Source organism: Staurois parvus, unplaced genomic scaffold (assembly GCF_062004578.1).
Source record: "Staurois parvus isolate SC_StPar_1 unplaced genomic scaffold, SC_StPar_1.0 ptg000186l, whole genome shotgun sequence".
NCBI classification, from domain to species: Eukaryota; Metazoa; Chordata; class Amphibia; order Anura; family Ranidae; genus Staurois; species Staurois parvus.
This window is the reverse complement of record NW_028317982.1, coordinates 6812850-6831952: the sequence shown is the minus strand read 5'-3', so window position 1 is coordinate 6831952 and position 19103 is coordinate 6812850. Positions and strand designations below refer to the sequence as shown.

The 19103-nt window shown below is 39.7% G+C and overlaps 1 protein-coding gene across 8 annotated transcripts in view; it reads right to left on the bottom strand.

The window, feature by feature from the left end:
- Window positions 1–3214: 3214 nt before the first annotated feature.
- CPEB2 (cytoplasmic polyadenylation element binding protein 2) overlaps window positions 3215–19103 on the bottom strand; it is a 142958-nt gene continuing 127069 nt past the window's right edge. For all 8 annotated transcript variants that reach the window (XM_089677422.1, XM_089677420.1, XM_089677421.1 and 5 more), the window contains 4 exons: window positions 16403–16521; window positions 12951–13065; window positions 11788–11969; window positions 3215–7182 (listed from right to left, as the gene is read on the bottom strand). In XM_089677422.1, coding sequence (XP_089533548.1) covers window positions 6955–7182; window positions 11788–11969; window positions 12951–13065; window positions 16403–16521 — 644 coding nt within the window. In that variant the 3' untranslated portion in view covers window positions 3215–6954. The remainder of the gene's footprint in view (window positions 7183–11787; window positions 11970–12950; window positions 13066–16402; window positions 16522–19103) is intronic.

Here is a 19103-nt window from a genome sequence, read left to right as displayed (position 1 = left end):
CTGCTGCGAGCCCCCTGGAGCCCTTTTTGTTTTCATTTCCTTCCTTTTCGTTCCTCTCTTTCCTTTGGTCTAGTATGTTTCCATGCTTATGTGTGCTGATTGTGATTATTGGTTTGAGTGCCGCACCAGCAATACCATATCCTTATGCTGGACTCCATCGGGAGCCCTGGGTATGGAATGCCCGTTTTTATTCTGAGAGATTCCATCTATTATCTCCACTTTCTATATGCTGATATAGTGACAATTTTTCCTTAGGGTTTATATTCTCATTGGTCTATAAACATTTCCCATTTTTGCAACTTTGTTTTCTCTGTTTTTCTGTACTCGGCCCTTAAGTATGATGTTTATTTCTATGTCTCTCCATCAGTACGTATTCTGTAATATTCAATGAATACCTTGTATGTTTTATTCCTGTTGGTCAATGTATCTGTTTTTGTCTGATTCTCTGCTCCTATCTATTCTATAATAAAATTCTTTGTAAAAGAAAATAATGCCTCAATTTACAAATTTTTTTTCACAATACAAAAAGTCCCAAAGAACACATTAAATTCATAAACCGAGGTACCACTGTACTTACTTTTTACAGTGAACATGTTTTGCTTTATATGCCTACAGCTCTGTTATAGGAAGGTGAAAATATACTGAAATCCTCTACTGCTTGCCCTTTAATTATACTGGCCATTTACAGTGCACAGGTGGTTTTATGCTTGCTTTTTATAAAAGACTGTTCTTATACTTTGTGTACTGTTTGAAAAATGGTCAATAAAAATAGAGTATACAGAACAAAAAAAAAAAAAAAGGTCTCTTAGCTCTAAATTATCTGGACTTTCAACTTGAGAGATCAGACATGTGCCCAGGGCAATATACAAATAGGATTTTGAGGCTTTTTTCTTTTTTTTCCATTTGTGGAGATTTAGGCCAAGTTCACACTGCTGTGATTCAATTCAGTATGATTATGTAGTGCAATTTGGATATGATTTGCATATTCTCTGGGGTTAAAGTTGCACTGGAATAGCACCATTCTTTTCCAACCTTTTTCCAAAATTGCACTATGCTTGAGTTGCATTGATGTGAAGGGCACTCTGGAAAACAATGCGATTTCCATTGTCATGCAATTCTGTGCGACTCAAGTTGCACTATTGTGAATGGAGCCTTAGCTAGATTTTTTAATTAACTGGAAAATTTTAAACTTTTGTGTATTGCCCTGCACATGTGCACCTTTTCCTTTGTTATAGTTTATTGTTGTGCTCAAAAGTTTGCATACCCTGGCAGAAATTGTGAAATTTTAGCGTTGATATTGAAAACATGACTGATCTTTAATAAAAAGAGCATTTTTTGGCATGGATGATGATCATATTAAACCGTTTATTATCAAATAGTTGTTTGGCTCCTTTTTAAATCATAACAGAAAATCACCCAAATGGCCATGATCAAAAGTTTACATACCCTGGAATGGTTGGCCTTGGTACAGACACACAAGGTGACACAAACGGGCTAAAATGCCAATTAGAGGTTAATGTCCCACATCTGTGACTTTTTAAATTGCAATTAGTGTCAGTGTATAAATAGTCAATGAGTTTGTTAGCGGTTACATGGAAGCACTGACTAGGCTATATACTGAGCCATGGGGATCAGAAAAGAACGGTCAAAAGTCCTGCATAACAAGGTATTGGAACTTTATAAAGATGGAAAAAGGACATAATACGTGAACAGTACTGATTGGCATATTCAAGGCTTTGGACATCTTTTTAAGAGTGAAAAGTTCGGGGATCTCTTGATGCAAAGGTCAGGTAGACCAAGAAAGATTGCAGCCACAATTGTCTGGGATTCAAAGAAAAACCCACAGGCAACTTCAAAAGAAATACAGGCTGCTCTGGAAAAAGATGGTGGTTGTTTGAGTACAATAAGGTGATACTTGAACAAAAATGAGCTGTTTGGTCGAGGTGCCAGAAAGAAGCTTTTACTGCACCAATGCCACAAAAAAGCCCAGTTACAATATGTCTGACAACACCTTGACATGCCTAACCAGGCATTTTTGTGTCATTGATGAAGAAAAATGAGCTGCAGCTCACAACTGCCAGAAGAATTCTCTGGGTTACAAAGGAAAACCCATAGGTAACCACAAGAAAAATACAGGCTGCTCTGGAAAAAGACAGTGTGGTTGTTTTGAAGGAGCACAATGAGGACACTTGCAGAAAAGGCTTCTTTCTGGCACCTCGGCCATGCAGCTCATTTTTCTTCATCAATGACACAAAAAGGCCTGGTTAGGCATGTCAAGGTGTTGTCAGGCATATTGTAACTGGGCTTTTTTGTGGCATTGGTGCAGTAAAAGCTTCTTTCTGGCACCTTTACCAAACAGCTCATTTTTGTTCAAGTATCACCTTATTGTACTCAAAAACAACCACCATCTTTTTCCAGAGCAGCCTGTATTTCTTTTGAGGTTGCCTGTGGGTTTTTCTTTGAATCCCAGACGATTGTGGCTGCAATCTTTCTTGGTCTACCTGACCTTGGCATCAAGAGATCCCCGAACTTTTCACTTCTTAAAAAGATGTCCAAAGCCTTGAATATGCCAATCAGTACTGTTAATTCAGATATTATGTCCTTTTCCATCTTTATAAAGTTCTATTACCTTGTTACGCAGGACTTTTGACAGTTCTTTTCTGATCCCCATGGCTCAGTATATAGCCTAGTCAGTGCTTCCATGTAAGTGCTAACAAACTCATTGACTATTTATACACCGACACTAATTGCAATTTAAAAAGCCACAGATGTGGGACATTAACCTCTAATTGGCATTTTAGCCCGTTTGTGTCACCTTGTGTGTCTGTACCAAGGCCAAACATTCCAGGGTATGTAAACTTTTGATCATGGCCATTTGGGTGATTTCCGTTATGATTTAAAAAAGGAGCCAAACAACTATTTGCTCTTTTATTGAAGGAGGATGATCATATGAAGCCATTTATCATCATTTTTTGGCATGATCAATCATATTTTCAATATCAATGCCAAAATGTCACAATTGCTGCCCGGGTATGCAAACCTTTGAGCACAACTGCAAGTAACCTGAGCGAACACAATTTTTGCTTTCATGACTATTTAGGCAAATCACCTTGTAAGGCAAGACTTTACATTTTAAACTGTAAAAAAGGCACCAAGTTCATGGAATTTTAAAAAGAAATTGTGGCTTTCAATAAAGACTCGGGGAAACATGACATGCCAATAACTTAAGTTTATTAGTCAGTCAACAATATTACAAATATTTAAAAATTACTTAATATAAATAGTTGGCAGCAAACTATTTCATTACAGAGTTAAATTACCAGTACAACAGACAGACTGGAGATTTAGACACCTGGAAGATGAAAGTAAAATTTGAATCAATATATCTCAAAAAAAAAAATTAAAAAAAAAAAAAAAATTAAAAAAAAAAAAAAAGGCTGAAGGCAATCACCTAGTGTCCTTAAGCGTGGGCTTATAATTATACAGAATACCCAAAAATATAAATCAACTAAATTTGCATATCAAAGAACCTTTAATAATTACAATCCAAACACTCCATAAGCCACTTGTGCCATTCTATACAGAAACTCTGAATTAGAAACTAGTTGCTTTAATAGTACAAAGATTTCAGCTCCAAAAATAATTCAAAATAAAATAAAACTTTAGCAATTAGCGTCATAAAATTATATTTTTCCCACATAAAAATACAAAAATGATATTAATGACAAGAATATTACTTCTAAAAAAAAAAAAAAAAAAAAAAATAAAAAAGAGAAAAAAAAAAAAAAAACCACAAAAACCAACAAAATAGAAATATGCATGAAAAAAGTCTCTCCTTTTGTTAGCAAAACACTATCCAAAATAACTACAATCATTTACATCAGTACAAAGATTTCTGGATTTTAAAAAATAGTTGCAATGACAAAAGGGGTATTTTTGACAGTAAAAAATGACACCGTGGATAAAATCTGCAAAATATGCAATGAAAAAAATAAATTTGCATTAAAAAGGTTTACACTGTTTTTATACAAATATTAGAAACAGTATTGCACATCACAACACAGAATCGAGGTTAGTCAGCCTTCCAAAATGTGTTATATTCAAGTTTTTTTTTTTTTTTTTAGCATCTTTGAGGAGAGGCTTTGTGCAGCCAGATGCAACAGGGATACAATATCAAGTGTTGTCCATACACAAATATATAAATGCTAAATGTTTCCTTCTTAACAAAAAGTGTGGATTTTAAAGTTTTTTTTTTTCCTCCATAGTCATACACTTGGGCAGCAATATGCACACTGGGGGAACAAAAGTGAAGCTTTAAAAATATAAAAATACAATCAAAATCAACTAGCAATCTTCTACAAAAATAGTAAAATAAATATGATTTATAAAAAATCTAATACAGTGTTCAACAATTAGAAAAAAAGAATTTACTACATACAAATACACACACAAAAAGCAGGACTGGAACTGGAGGCAGTATCCGCTGCCTCACGCAGAAGTGAAATGACAATAAAAATTACTTTCTGCCAATCTCTTTTAGAATATTCTAAGTTTCTCTTCTAAATTTAGTAGGAAGGGGTCTTTTCTACTTCATTTAAATAGATTGGTTTCTCACTTTAGATGCGCTTCTCAATTTTGTTTAAATTATTGGTAAATTTCTTTAGATTTTCTTGGAAATCCAAAAACATCAAGGTATTGCGAAAGGGATGTTAATTAAAGCAAGCACGTGTCAAAACAGCTGACGTTCAAAGATTTCTCTCCAAGATATAAAATATAGTGCATAACAAAGTCAGAATTGTTTTGGGGTTAGGTGAGAAGAGTGAAGGTTGATAAAATACTATTAATAACACAGACCCAGGGAAAAGGAAGGAAATCCCTTCAAGAAATGGGTAAGGGGGTATCAACAAATAAATTAGAAAGAAACACTCTTCAGAACAGCAACAATTTTAAACATTTAAACGTGAACTACAACCACAACAAAAAACAGCAAGGTGAGACGAGTCACATATTATACAGTACAAAAAAAGCACGTTGCTGACAACCAGTAATAATGCATTTTTCTTTTATCTTACACAGATTGTCCCATGGGTTTATCAAGGAAACCCTTTTTTCTCTCTATTCTTTCTGTGTTAAATTGGTAAAACTTGTGGCGTGAAAATTGTCAAGTCCATTTTTTTTTTTTTTTTTTAGACTGACATATCTGTCATAGGCTAGTTGCATAACCTCATGGCTTAAGGATATTAATTTTTTGTTTTATATTCGAAGACTAAACTATTATCATTGACTGTTGGCTTCTTAAATAAATACATATTTATTATGTGTATACTAAAAAAATAAAAACAGAATGTGCGATCATTTAGCAGCCTTGCTCCACTAAAAAAAATAAATTATTACAAAGATAAAAAAATAGAAAAGCTACAAAAAGTTGCGTGCAGACAAAACCAATTTCAAAATAATGTTTTAGCCACTGTTTTCTTGAAGGTACAGAGGAGCTGTTATGCAACTAGCCATCTGTGTTATACCATCTCCATTTTGACTTTTAATCTTTACTCTAAAGCACAAAAGCAGTTTTTTTTAATTATCATTAATAGCAATATTAATTATACCTACTAGGTTTCAATAAATAGCTTGCGTGTTATACATTTGGTGGCGGATTACAAGTGTGCTGGCCATCTTTGGTTTGAAAGAAAGTTTTAAACCAAATTTAAAAAGGATTTAAATTGGAAAAAAGGGGTACGCTACGTATTTTCGAAGCAATCTCAGATTTCATTTATTTTTTGTTCCAGTTTTTCGCTACACTACTTCACGTCACAAAAGTCAGAACCACACATCACGATGGGGACTGCACAGGGATTACAATATTACATCCAATCCTTGTAAACTGAAGTCCACTACCGACCAGGACAATAAATGGCTGCACTTACTAGTCTAAAACAAATCTTCATATTGTACACATTTAAGGACATTTGTTTTACTTTGAGTCACAAGTCATGCAAATATGCTTTGTTACAAAAATTGTTTGTAATTTTGCTCATGCTACTGTACCTAGTTTCAAAAAGAGCTGTGTTTTTCTTCTTTTTTCTTTATTTTTTTTTTTTAACGTTTTTATCTGCAATACCGTATTCGTGGTTAGTTAATTCTAGTGCATGCATATGGTGTAGACAGGTAGGTAAACATGCATATTTCACATTCTAAAACTATGGCAGTTTTAGCCATATTGTGCTGCCTGCATTTTTCCCACAATGCAGTTTCTGAAAACTTTTCAATCCTGTATAAATAGGTGGCATTACACACAACACCTATATAGCAGCAAAGCTAATACAGCTTATGATTAAAAATGTTTAAAAATAGCTAATAAAAATCAGATTATCTTGAGGTATTATTTCTTGCAAGTCAAAATGGAGAGCGAAAAAAATCAACCCTATAATTTTTTTTTTTTTTTCAAATTTACATATACACTTAAAATAGCAACAATAAAAATAATCTTTTAGTAGCAGACATTTTTCCATTTCCACTATTAATTGCTACCTTTGGTAAATAACTGGGGCTGATCTGATAAGTTAAAAATCCACGTCTAGAAATAAGTGCACACTTCATCCATATAGATAGATATAGATATATAGATATATATATATATTTATAGCAGCAGACTGTGTTGCCCCTATGCAGAACATTCTCATATTCTAATTTCAGCATTACATATAAAAAGAACTTGGGAAAAAAATATAAAAAAAATTTAACATGAAAGTATCACAAAGAATTAGTAAGCCTGAGATGTGGGGTTGTTTTGTGAAAAACGAGAGGCTTTTAGTGTTTTGGCTGCTGATACAGATGCACGTATAGAAGTTGGGGTGGGGGCAGAAGAATGCACTTATTCCTTCTGCACGTCAGTATCTTTAAACACAGTAAGCCGCATGCACCCCTCTCTCAGTGAGTGGCGGGGTTAAGCCGAGATTAGTTCCACCGGAAGTGGATTTGACGGGGCCGGTCGGCTCCTTCCTTCACCAACGGCTTGTGGAATTCACGACCGGCCCGAGAGTGGATGTTTGCCCAGCAGAACTCGCAGTAATACTGCAGGCATGTGACATTGGCACAGAAGAACGGAGCAAATTTCCCACTGCAGCGGGCTCCCTGGCATTCATCACACATCTGGTCATCCAACACGTATGGCTTCACCTCTACCTGCATCACAAGAAAAAGACATATACAACAGCATTACTCTGCTTGCATTTTCATGAAGACAATGGCAAAAAAATCAGCAGTGCTTTACAACAAATACAAAATCATGCCCATCGCCAAGGACCCCTCCTTACAGCAGCTGCAAATTTGAGTTTGGCTTGGGGGGGGGGGGGGATACAAAAATGGGTTGTTGAGGTGGGAGACCAAGGGTAAGAATGGTGCAAAGGTGAGCAGTGGATAGTTATGATAGTTAAGGAAGGGAGTAGATTTACTGGGGGGTGGCAGAACACAGTTCAGTAGTCAAGAAGGGGAGGGGATTTCCTGGGGGATGGCAAAACAGAGTTCAGTAGTCAAGAATAAGTAATGTATGGAACGTCACACAGGATGCAGCGGTTAGGATTTGGTTACGTATCTTGTTCTTTACATCCTCCTGCCTGCCATACATCATGTGCTGAGCTATATTGTTACATACCTTTTATTGTCATGAACTACAAAGTAACCCCTTCACAATGCCTTCCTTTAACTTTTACAGCCATGCCCATACGTCATGGACCTACAGCGGGAGGTTTTACACACACTCCCATTGGCTGCCTAGGCAAGCAGAATGTAAATTGGACCCACCTGGGGTTAAACACCAGTAATTCACAGCTGGCTTCCCACAGGCAAGATTGCAGCGCTGGTGACCCGAAGACAAAGAACCAGTCTGGGTGATGGATTTTTTTCTTAAAGTATATTTTGTGGGTATAAGGACTGTGGAATGTGTGTGCTGTTGATACAGTGAGTATGCTCAGGTTCAATTTAAAAAGTGTTAGTCCCTTCCCTTCAGTATATGTAAGGGTTTACAATCAGGTGATACACAGAATAAACTAATCCTACACTGCTCAAAAAAATTAAAGGAACACTTTTTAATCAGAGCATATCATTAGCATAGGGGGTTCATTTCATTAACACCAAAGCAGCTAAAACTGATTAACAGGTGCACTAGATGGGCAACAATGAGACGACCCCCAAAACAGGAATGGTTTTACAGGTGGAGGCCACTGACATTTTTTTCCCTACTCATCTTTTCTGACCGTTTTTCACTAGTTTTGCATTTGGCTAGGGTCAGTGTCACTACTGGTAGCGTGAGGTGATACCTGGACCCTACAGAGGTTGCAAAGTCAGTCCAACTCCTCCAGGATGGTACATCAATACGTGCCATTGCCAGAAGGTTTGCTATGTCTCCCAGCACAGTCTCAAGAGCATGGAGGAGATAGGCAATTACTCAGAGCGCTGGACAGGGCCATAGAAGGTCCTTAACCCATCAGGACTGGCATCTGCTCCTTTGTGCAAGGAGGAACACTGCCAGAGCCCTACAAAATGACCTCCAGAAGGGTACTAGTGTTAATGTCTCGTACCAAACAATTAGAAATAGAATTCATGAGGGTGGCCTGAGGGCCCGATGACCTCTAGTGGGCCCTGTGCTCACTGCCCGGCACCATAGAGCTTGATTGGCATTTGCCACTGAACACCAGAAGCGACAGGTCTGCCACTGGTGCCCTGTGCTTTTCACAGATGAGAGCAGATTCACCCTGAGCACATGTGATAGACGTGAGATTGTCTGGAGAAGCCGTGAAGAATATTATGCTGCCTGTAACATTGTTCAGCATGACTGTTTGGTGGTGGGTCAGTGATGGTCTGGGGAGGCATATCCATGGAGGGACGCACAGACCTCTACAGGCTAGACCAGGGGTGGGCAAACTTTTTGACTTGAGGGCCGCAATGGGTTCATATATTGGACCCGGGGGCCGGACCAAGAGTAGATGAATGATGTGTATGTGTCATCCATAGTAAGTATAGTAATATTCCCCCATAGTAATTCATCGTAATTAATCCCCCATATAGTAATTCATCCCCCATAGTGTAATTCATCCCCCATATTAAGTCCCCAAGTCCCCCCTGTGTCAATTCACTTACCTTTGCTCCGCGCGTGTTCCTCTCGCCGTGTTCCCGCGCCGTTCCGGTGTAGCATGAAAATCTGTCTCCTATGAGGATCTGTCCCCCTCGACGTATCTGCGCATGTGCCAGTTTCAGGCATTAGCAGCCGATCGGCGATCTCCGGCACATGCGCAGATACGTCGAGGGGGACAGATCCTCATAGGAGACAGATTTTCATGCTACACCGGTCTTCAGGGCGGACTGTGAGAGGAGCCTAGCTCCCCTCACGTTCGTCACGCTGCCCCGCCTACACACATCCTGACAGCCATCCTGACAGTATCACGCTCCGCGGGCCAGATTAAAAGGTCCGCCGGGCCGTATACGGCCCGCAGTTTGCCCATTGCTGGGCTAGACAATGGCACCCTGACTGCCATAAAGTATCGGGATGAAATCCTTGGACTCATTGTCAGACCCTAAGCTGGCGCAGTGGGTCCTGGGTTCCTCCTGGTGCACGACAATGCCCAGCCTCATGTGCCGAGAGTGTGCACGCAATTCCTGGAGGATGAAGAAATTGATACCATTGAACGGCCCCCAACCTCACCTAACCTAAATCCAATAGAACACTTCTGGGATATCATGTTTTGGTCCATCTGATGCTGCCAGGTTGCACCTCAGACTGTCCAGGAGCTCAGTGATGTCCTGGTCCAGATCTGGGAGGAAATATCTCAGGACACCATCTGTCCTCTCATTAGGAGCATGCCCCAACGTTTTCAGGCATGCATACAAGCAGGTGGGGGCCATACAAACTACTGAGTACCATTTGAGTTGCTGCAATGAAATTTCAGCAAAATGGACTAGCCTGCTGCATCAATTTTTCACTTTGATTTTTGGGGTGTCTGAATTCAGTCCTCTGTAGGTTGATAATATTCATTTCCATCAAACGATGGGGCATCCTTACGTTCCTAACACATTACCCATTCCATATCAGTATAGATATCCAGCATGAGATTTTCCCCCATTGAGATCTGATGTGTTTTCAATGTGTTCTGTTAATTTTTTGAGCAGTGTATAGAAGTCGTACCTGTTTATTTGTAATGGTTCTCTTCTCTACAGTTGTTCAGATCTCTGCCCTGTTTTCTGGAAGTTCAGACAGGCTGTATAATATCTGGACTTTGAAGTTACAGAGCTCTGTGAAAGCTAATTGGGAGGGAAGGGATACACCTTCACTCAGCATACAGGAACAGAGCTGTGGATGTCAATTGCAGGCTGTATCCTGCAGCTCTGTTCCCCGTCACCTTTTTTCTCTTGGTGTTAGGAAAACTTGTCAGACGTTACTCAGAGGAATAGGGCAACAGAGAGAAATGACAGTGCTCTGGATTGAGACAAGTACACACTATAGTGGGATATAGTTCATGTCTGAGGTTTACAACCACTTTTAGTATGCCTATTTAAGCTCCCGTCACTGTCAGTACAGTAAGGCCACACCCACTCGAGTGCCCAGGTTTCCAGAGTCCAAAAAACACCCCTGCCCCTAAAAATACGAAAAAGGTGGAGTTGAGCTTTAAGATAGATTTGTGCCCCATAATAAAATGAACTGATTTGCATGCATTATATGTGACTGCAGTGACTAAGTGCTGTGCGGGTGCCATCAGAACTGTTTGGCCCTGGTGATTTCCATCAATGAAAGGAAGCTTCTCCCTTTAGAAATCATCTGGTTTTGCTCTTTATGACATCTGCAGCTTTCCCCTCTACACACCTACTCTGATGCTCAGAATGGTTACTGGTGCATTAGTCATGTGGAACGCAGAGCTAGATTTATATAAAGCAATTGTAAGCCCATGCCTTAGGCAGGACATTTACAGCAGGCAGGACCAAGCAGGTTAAGTATAGAACATTGTTACTTTATTTTTCTGGATTTTCACCCAAATGTACAGGCATGTCTGGCCAAAAAAATAAAAAAATAACTTGTGGGAAAAGCAATCACTAGATTCTGCAGTTCGGGAAAACTTCTGACAGCTCTGCTTTGTTTGGTGGACTGTACTTTTCTATACAACGGTGGTTCTACATACACGTCCCACACGATGCTGCCTCCAATCTCACATTCTTTGAATTCTCAAACATAATGATGTGTCAAATATGGATTCTATAAACAAAGGTCACTATTTGCATAAACACGGGACAGAATTTAAAATGTTCACTTATATGTATGGACTCTGCCAACACTAGATCGAGGATAGTGCAGCATTTATTAGGAACAAGTTAGGAGTTTGACAATTTATCTCCCAGCAGGCGCAGTGGTTACTTCTAATTTTACTTACTAAAAGGAACTGTGTACACATTTTAGTGGTGTAATTAAAAGCCAGGTAAAACAAAATTAAATACTACTAATCAGTACTTTTATTTCACTTTTTCTTAAGCACCACACATCACACCAGTGTTGTGAATGGGACACACAGAAAACTATAGTTTTCTCTGTGCCTTAGCAGTCAACTGCATATTTCTTATGTAGATAAACACAAGTCATACAGTATGAATGTATCCTAAAAAGAAAAAAAATGCTAGACTTGACTTTTATTCTAATTTTTTTGTTAATGGCGGTAGGAAGATATCAGCACCAGGCATGTATTTTGGCTGCTAGCAAGGATTTTGCAGATGGTTAGGCCTATCCACCAACATCCCATAGTCACTCACTCGTTTATCGATATCGCCATGCTGAAGCTGCACGAATCTAGCACTGATGGCTGCAATGTAGCTCTGCTGATTGGAGAACGCTACACGTCCAGCGCCTTTCGGGTATTTTAACTCTGGGTCTGTATCAATGCCTGCGTAGCAAACGCCCCCATAAAGTCGATCCATAATCATGGCAAGCTCCACTAAAAAAATAAAAAATAATGAGAGACTAGTTTTTTACCAGCTACTGTATTTGCAAAATGAGAAAGAACATTCTAAGAAGATAAAAATATTAAAGAGACGTGAAGATGGCAGTGCACATTTAACCAAAAAATTTGCATAGGACCCAATTATGAAAAAAATGAAAATAGGGCAATGTTAAAAGTGCCCTTTCAGTACATTATATGCATGCTACAATTATTTATTTCTATATACTATGTACATCTGGCATAAAAATTTATTTTTATTAGAAGCCCACATAATTTTAGACTTGCCCATGGGTGCAAAACTAAAATAAAAAACTAAAATCACCCCATAACATTAAACCAGACTGCATTAAAAACAGAAGGCCCACTAAGTTATCTTGAACAACCCCATCCCTCAACCCCCCAAATCTAAGAAAAGAATGTACTTAAATATATCTACTTTACGCTCGACTCTTAGCCAAGGGTGGCGTCACGCTCCTTCTGGCAAAATCCTGGGGAATGCCAAACATCTGGAATTTCATAAGACAATGCTGCAGCTCTTCAAGGTTTGGGCTACTAAAAACTTTCCCCGGGATCTCACTGGAAGGAACATGAAGTCATCTCCTGCAGTATGGAAGCTGGGGAGTAAGGCCAGTAATTTTATCAATTGCTTTCCCTTTACCATTTTTTTTTTTTTCAATATAGTAAAAGCAATTTGGCATGGGGGAACTGGGTAAAGTAAATTTGCAGACTTTGTAGTGTGTAGAATCCAGCTTGGTCCAACTTTCCTCTCCTGAACTACATGACCAACAACTGATTCTACACAAGTCAAAATCTGCATATTGGAGGGTACAGAGGCTCCATCCCAGGAGGCACATTGCTCAGCCCATATTTCTACTATTAGTTTTACTAATGTTGGCAGTTTTCTGAACTGCCAACAGTCATCATGGATAAGTATGTATATAACACACATATGCACAAAACAGTGTACACCCTTACCAGCTCTCAGTGGTCTGGGGACTCCCCCTACAAATATAGTTTTCCGGGGGTCAAGCGGTTGTGACCCATCCATCACAAAGTCGCTGTCGCTCAAGTTCCAAGGACGAATCTGAACCTTAAATCAGAAAACATAAAAACTGAAGTAAAAACTACCAATAGGCATAGGTTTCAACAATACCTTGCATGGAATCACCACATGATGGGGAGCGCCATGAAATATAGCTTAAAAAGAACAGTGAGGAGTAGGATGCGCAAATTATAACTGGCTCTCTACTGTCCTTTCAAAGATAGGCAACACCAAGAATTGTGCTCGAAACAGTGGTAACGCTTCCAATCTCCAATCCCTACTTCCTGTCCCTGCTGATTTTGGAATGGAATAAGCTGCAGCAAATGGCTGACCCATGGACTTCCATAACAGCAATTAATGATGGAAGTAGGTGCACAGAACACTAAACAATGCTCTTGCAATGCAGACCCATAGTTTTTTTTTTTTTTAAAGACACATTTGAAAAAGGCAGCACAAAGCCAAAAATGTTACTAGCACCTTACCCTCCGGTCACATCAAGCCCGACTTTGAAATGTGCCACTTCAATGTAAGTCAGGTGAGATGCCAATTTCAGTTGCGATTTGCAAGACATCTAACATAGAAGTCTATGCAAATCGCACCAAAAGTAGTACATGTACTACTTTAGAAATCAGTGTGGCTCCGGCCAAGTCAGAACCGCACCGATTTGACCACTAATTGCAGACAATGGGGTGCGACTTGGCATACGATTTGCAAGTCGCATGGCATGCAAAGTCGCACCCAATGTGACCGGGGTGTTATGTTCACCTCCTGCTGTTCTTTCAAGTTATAATTCCTTGAGCTCTTCTTTATTCACCCTAAATTAAATGAACCTGGACTCGGCCAATTTTCTCATTCAAACCGCACATGACATCAATAGTGATTGGCACGGCATTAAGCAGAGGTAATTCTGCAACTGCTCTATTGGCTAAGATCCTTTTTTCACCGATTTCCCAGCGTAGTGTTGCTGTGAGGAGACAATATACCTTAGATTGCACACCCCTTGAGGGTTAGGGACTGATGTGAATGTACAATATATATGTAAAGCGCTGCGTAAATCGACGGCGCTATACAAGTACCTGAAATAAATAAAAAAAAAAAATACCTGCTCTCCATAGGAATGAATGGTCATGCACAGAAGAGGCTACCTGGCAGGGAAGATTTGACAGGAGAGGAGGCTGGCAGGTATAAAGCTAGCCATACACAGATTTTTTTGGGGTCCAGCCTTTGATTCAGATTCCTTAACCTGAGCTACACAGAGTGGATGGACAAACCTCCCGCTGTTGTATTTCGACAGTTGGCCCTGTTCGCTGTCAAAAAACCCAGACAGCAGCTGTATCTGACTGGATGCAGGTGCTGTTCAGACAATTATCTACTTAGCTTCCTCAATTCTTTGTTAGGGATGTTGGGAAGTGCCCAAAATGTGCTCTCACTTCAAAATATTACACTTTTTGAGCTACGACATGGAATAAACATCCATCAAGTTGTGAGGTTCGGTAAGAGCTCCTGATCTGCATGCTTGTTCCAAGACTGACTCACGCAACTAAACTTATTGGATCCGCTTGACAGCCAGACAACTAGCAATTTCAGAAGAATTGACAAATAATTACACTCTGAATATGCATATTGGTATAGGTGTCATTTAAACATGGGAACACTAGTGAATGAGGACAGATCTCAAAGCAAAAGGGGAAGAAAAGCAGAGGTGAGAGATTATAAGCTGTCAAAGTTGTCAATGTGTTTTAAAAGTGCAGTTATCCTTAAGACTACATTTTCCCATTGAAGGGTTACTCCACATTTTGTGGTTATCAAATTGTATATAGAAGCATAATACATACAGAACTATACAAAAGGGGACCCTGGCCCACTGATATTCACCTTGCCAGTGCTCCTTTGCCAATGGGCAAGGTTAGAGTGTTTCATATATGGTCAAGGTGATGCATATTAGGGTCTACTTAAAATGCATGTGCAGCCTTTTAGTTGGGGTTCGGGTTTTCATCGCCAACAGTGGGCCCATAATTGAACTTTTGTCAGGGGATGCCCCCCATGACCAGGGTAACTGCTCAGAATGGACCCATTGTCATTACAGTTGTTGCTTTTTGAGCCTTATTAACTGGAAACAACCTTCCTTGGTGTTTGTCCTGCCCTTCAGAAAGGAATTTATAAATGTATTTTTTAATACAATTTCATGATATAGAAGTATACAGACCATACAACTAATATACCTCAACAGTCACCTTCTACAATGCTCCCAACCAATCGACCTGTGACTGATATGGTAAAAAAAAAATTGGAATTTGAAATGGTCTCCTATAATCCATACACACCTGCAAACTTACGATGGATTTAAATATTCAAAGTCTGAATTTTCAGTTATGCGATACTAAAATGTGTATTTTAAGTCTATTCCTGTATCATCCTTTTTACATCTATATTATTATACAGTATTTATATAGCGTCAAAAGTTTGCTCAGCGCTGTACAATATAATGGGAGACAATACATGAGATGGTACACCAACAATAGAATACATGAGGGGTTCAAGGGCCCTGCTCCTTGGAGCTTACAATCTAGGAGGGAGGGGATAGCGGTACAGGAGGAAATTGCTGTGGGGGATGGAGTATTTACGGTCACACTTTTTTTGCTTATATGGTCAGGCAATCTAAATCTTTCAGGCCTTCTCATACTCTAAAATAAAAAGCATTTTTATTTCTGTGTGTTGATGATGCAGATTTTCCCTCATTTTCTGTCTGGAGAAACCCTTTGCAGGATATTAAGGGCTGGTTCACACCAGAACACAGTGTGGGAAATGTGCATGGAATGCACGTTTCCCGCACTGTGTTCAGAATGCATTGCAGTTGCAATCTGCAGCGGGTGTCAATTGTAAGTTAATGACACCCCAAATGCAGGTTGCAAATGCAGTACAGGTACCAAGCAATCCGATGCAGTGCATTTCCAAAAGTAGCACATGCACTACTTTTTGGTGCAGTGCAATGCAATTTCTGCTCATTCAAAATGAATGGGCTGAAATCACACCGCACAAAACTGCATTTTGCACAGGAACACACAGCTTTGTAACGCTGTTCCAGGACATAAGGATATTTGCTTCACTAATGGCAAATATCTGCACTTTGCAAGTGCAGTTGCACTTATTTTCCCCAGAGCTTAGTGAATAGGGTGAAACCCTTTTGATTTCCATCATCCAAGCATGAGCACCAGAATTTTTCCCCTGCACCTTGGGAACTCTTTCCAAAGAAAAGGTTCACCACATTTACTAAGCTCTGGGGAAAATGACTGCAACTGCACTTGCAAAGTACAGAGTCTATTTGCCTTTAGTAAATCAACCCCAAAGAGTCTATACAGGTAAACAAGACACAGTGTATACTTACAGGCTTGTCTTTGATGGTTGGGCTAGAGACACACAGATAGAGTTTAGAGTCTTCTTCAATGCAGGCTTCAATCAGCGCCTGAACTGAGCTTTCTTCTTGAAAGAGAAGAAACGCATAACCTACAGCAAAGGAGTAAAAAAAAAATTATATACCTTAAGAAAAGTAGTAATGCACCCATACAACACAGGAGAATAATTAGGCAACACACGATCAGGAGTATATACATTTGTGTGCCTTAAAATTGTCCTAATTTATATATCACCAACACGTTCTTCAACATTAATGCCAGTCTCAGTAACAAAGCTTAGACTGTCCCTAATAGCCATTACATTCCAACTTAAAAATACACTCGAGGGTGTGATAGTACAAATTGGACTCTCGAATTTAAAGAATTCGCTGGTGAATTTAGAGGTGTACCTGAGAGAACAACTAAAACTAATCTTGCAAAGTGCCTAAACCTTTTATTTTAGCACTGCAGCCCACAGCCTTCCTGAAAACTCACCACCAACTCTTCTCCCACAAGGCGATACCCAAGTCTACTAATATATTGTGCAGGAACTGGGTACTGCACTATGGGATCCAGGCAGGACAGAGAAGCTTATGGTCCACTAGGAAAAGTGCAGGACACCAAACTGTGCCACAGATGATTAGACTTCATTAAGAACTTTGTGTTGCATTACACACCCACAAAAACCACTTCCAGTCCGTGGCCAATTTTGGCATTCCTCTCCTACGTTTAAAATTTTTTTTTCTAGAAAAGGACTTGGAGTTCCAAAAAATATGTATTTCTTGCAGAGGCCCTAAAGAATAAAACGGTGGGAATTTCATATTTTTATCACCGTTTACACGTGTGCGGGACATAGGTTCTCATTCACATTTACACGTGAGCAGAGGAACAGGAGCTCTTTAAAAATTTGTTTAAAATAAAAAAAGTTAATTAACCCCTTGGCGCTGGCGCCTCCCGGCCCTTTAAGGGTTTCAGAAGCCGGGAGGCGGGGCTTTTAGAGTCATGTGACCGCCGCGATTCACTGTCACGGCGGTCACATGATCGGGAAAGGTCCCGATCGCAAGAGGAGACCGGGATCTTTCCAAGAGTACCAGACGTGTGCTGGGAGCGTGCGCTCTCTCAGCATGTTTTTCTTAATTGCACGCAAATGTGCAGCCGCTTGGCATCAAGGTCCAGACACCGGGAGGCTGCACATTTGCGTGCGATCAACGCCAAGAGATTAAAGAAAAAAAAAAAAAAAGTGTTTCAAATGTCATTTTTTTTTTTATCAACCTTATGGTTATTAGAAAGACTGAACAACATCCCTTGTAACAGCATTGGACGTGACAACATCCCTTGTAACAGCATTGGACGTGACAACATCCCTTGTAACAGCATTGGACGTGACAACATCCCTTGTAACAGCATTGGACGTGACAACATCCCTTGTAACAGCATTGGACGTGACAACATCCTTGGAACAGCACTGGACGTGATATGTCCTATTAGACCCCAAATCTCTCCTCTAGCCTCCAATGCAGCTGATCAGACACAGATCCAATGTCATACAGTGGGAGGAAAGACATCTGTTCTGGTCACCGTGTGCCTAGAGCTAGACGCTGCCTGGCGCATCCTTTACTGGACTCTCCGTTCGCACAGGCAGGGGCAGGAGGGGGTTGGGACTCCCTTCTGCCTCCTATAAAAGTAATCCAGCGGCTTGTTAGCTACTCTGATTACTTTTACTTTGTGCAGAATCGATGGCACAACAAAATACCTTGATCATTGCTGCAGCTATAACTGAGATATCACCCTTCCTGGCTGAGGACGTTTATAAATGTACAGCAGATGGGAAGTGGTTAATGTACGTTATGTCCCTCATTCAGGTACAATGCTACACAACAGACCTTTTAACAAACCTCAACTATTTTTTTCCTAGTTCCAGTTAACCCAGCTTTGCTTGTCAATTACAATGTTTTTTAATTTCAAGAATCTGGATCTAGAAAAAGTGCAGGAGTTGAACATCAGAAGGAATCTGATAATAGCTGTAAGTTTTCAAGGGCAGGTTACAAAAACACACAGGACTGACTGGTGAGTAATGGGCAACACTTTTATTTTTCACTTTTGATTTTATAAAGAAGCCCCTATAATGCATGTGGACACAATCTAAGGCCCCATGTACACAGGATACTTCTGAACGATGGAAACGGACTGCTGGAAAACGTAGGTCAAGAAAAGTCTTTAGCAATGTTTGCATACCGCATTTATGTGCGTTTGCGTTTAGAAGCGTTTTTTTAAAGATAAGCACATTAGAACCTCCCAAATGCCCAGAATGCATTAAAAAGTGGTAAATTATTAACTATTTCAGACTGTTTCAGAGAAATACAGAAAGTAGAAGCAGAGACAGCAGTATGTGTTGAGGTTAGCTTAGGTGTGAGTTGCTCATTAACATTTCTTTTGTTTCCAAGAGTGAGAAAGGTGTCTGGTGGAGTCATTAAGGCCACCTGAGGAATTTGAGGTGTGAATGGGTATTAACATATCTTTTGTTTCCAAGGGTGGGAGAGGTCTGAGGTGTGAATTGGTCATTACAATATGTGACAAACTTGGTAGGAACATCCTGTGTTCCTTGTTTTGTTCATCTGAGTACCTTGAAAATGCTTTGCATGCATTTTTTATGATGAAAAAAGGCTCTGGACAGCATCGGGAACTGGAAGAGTT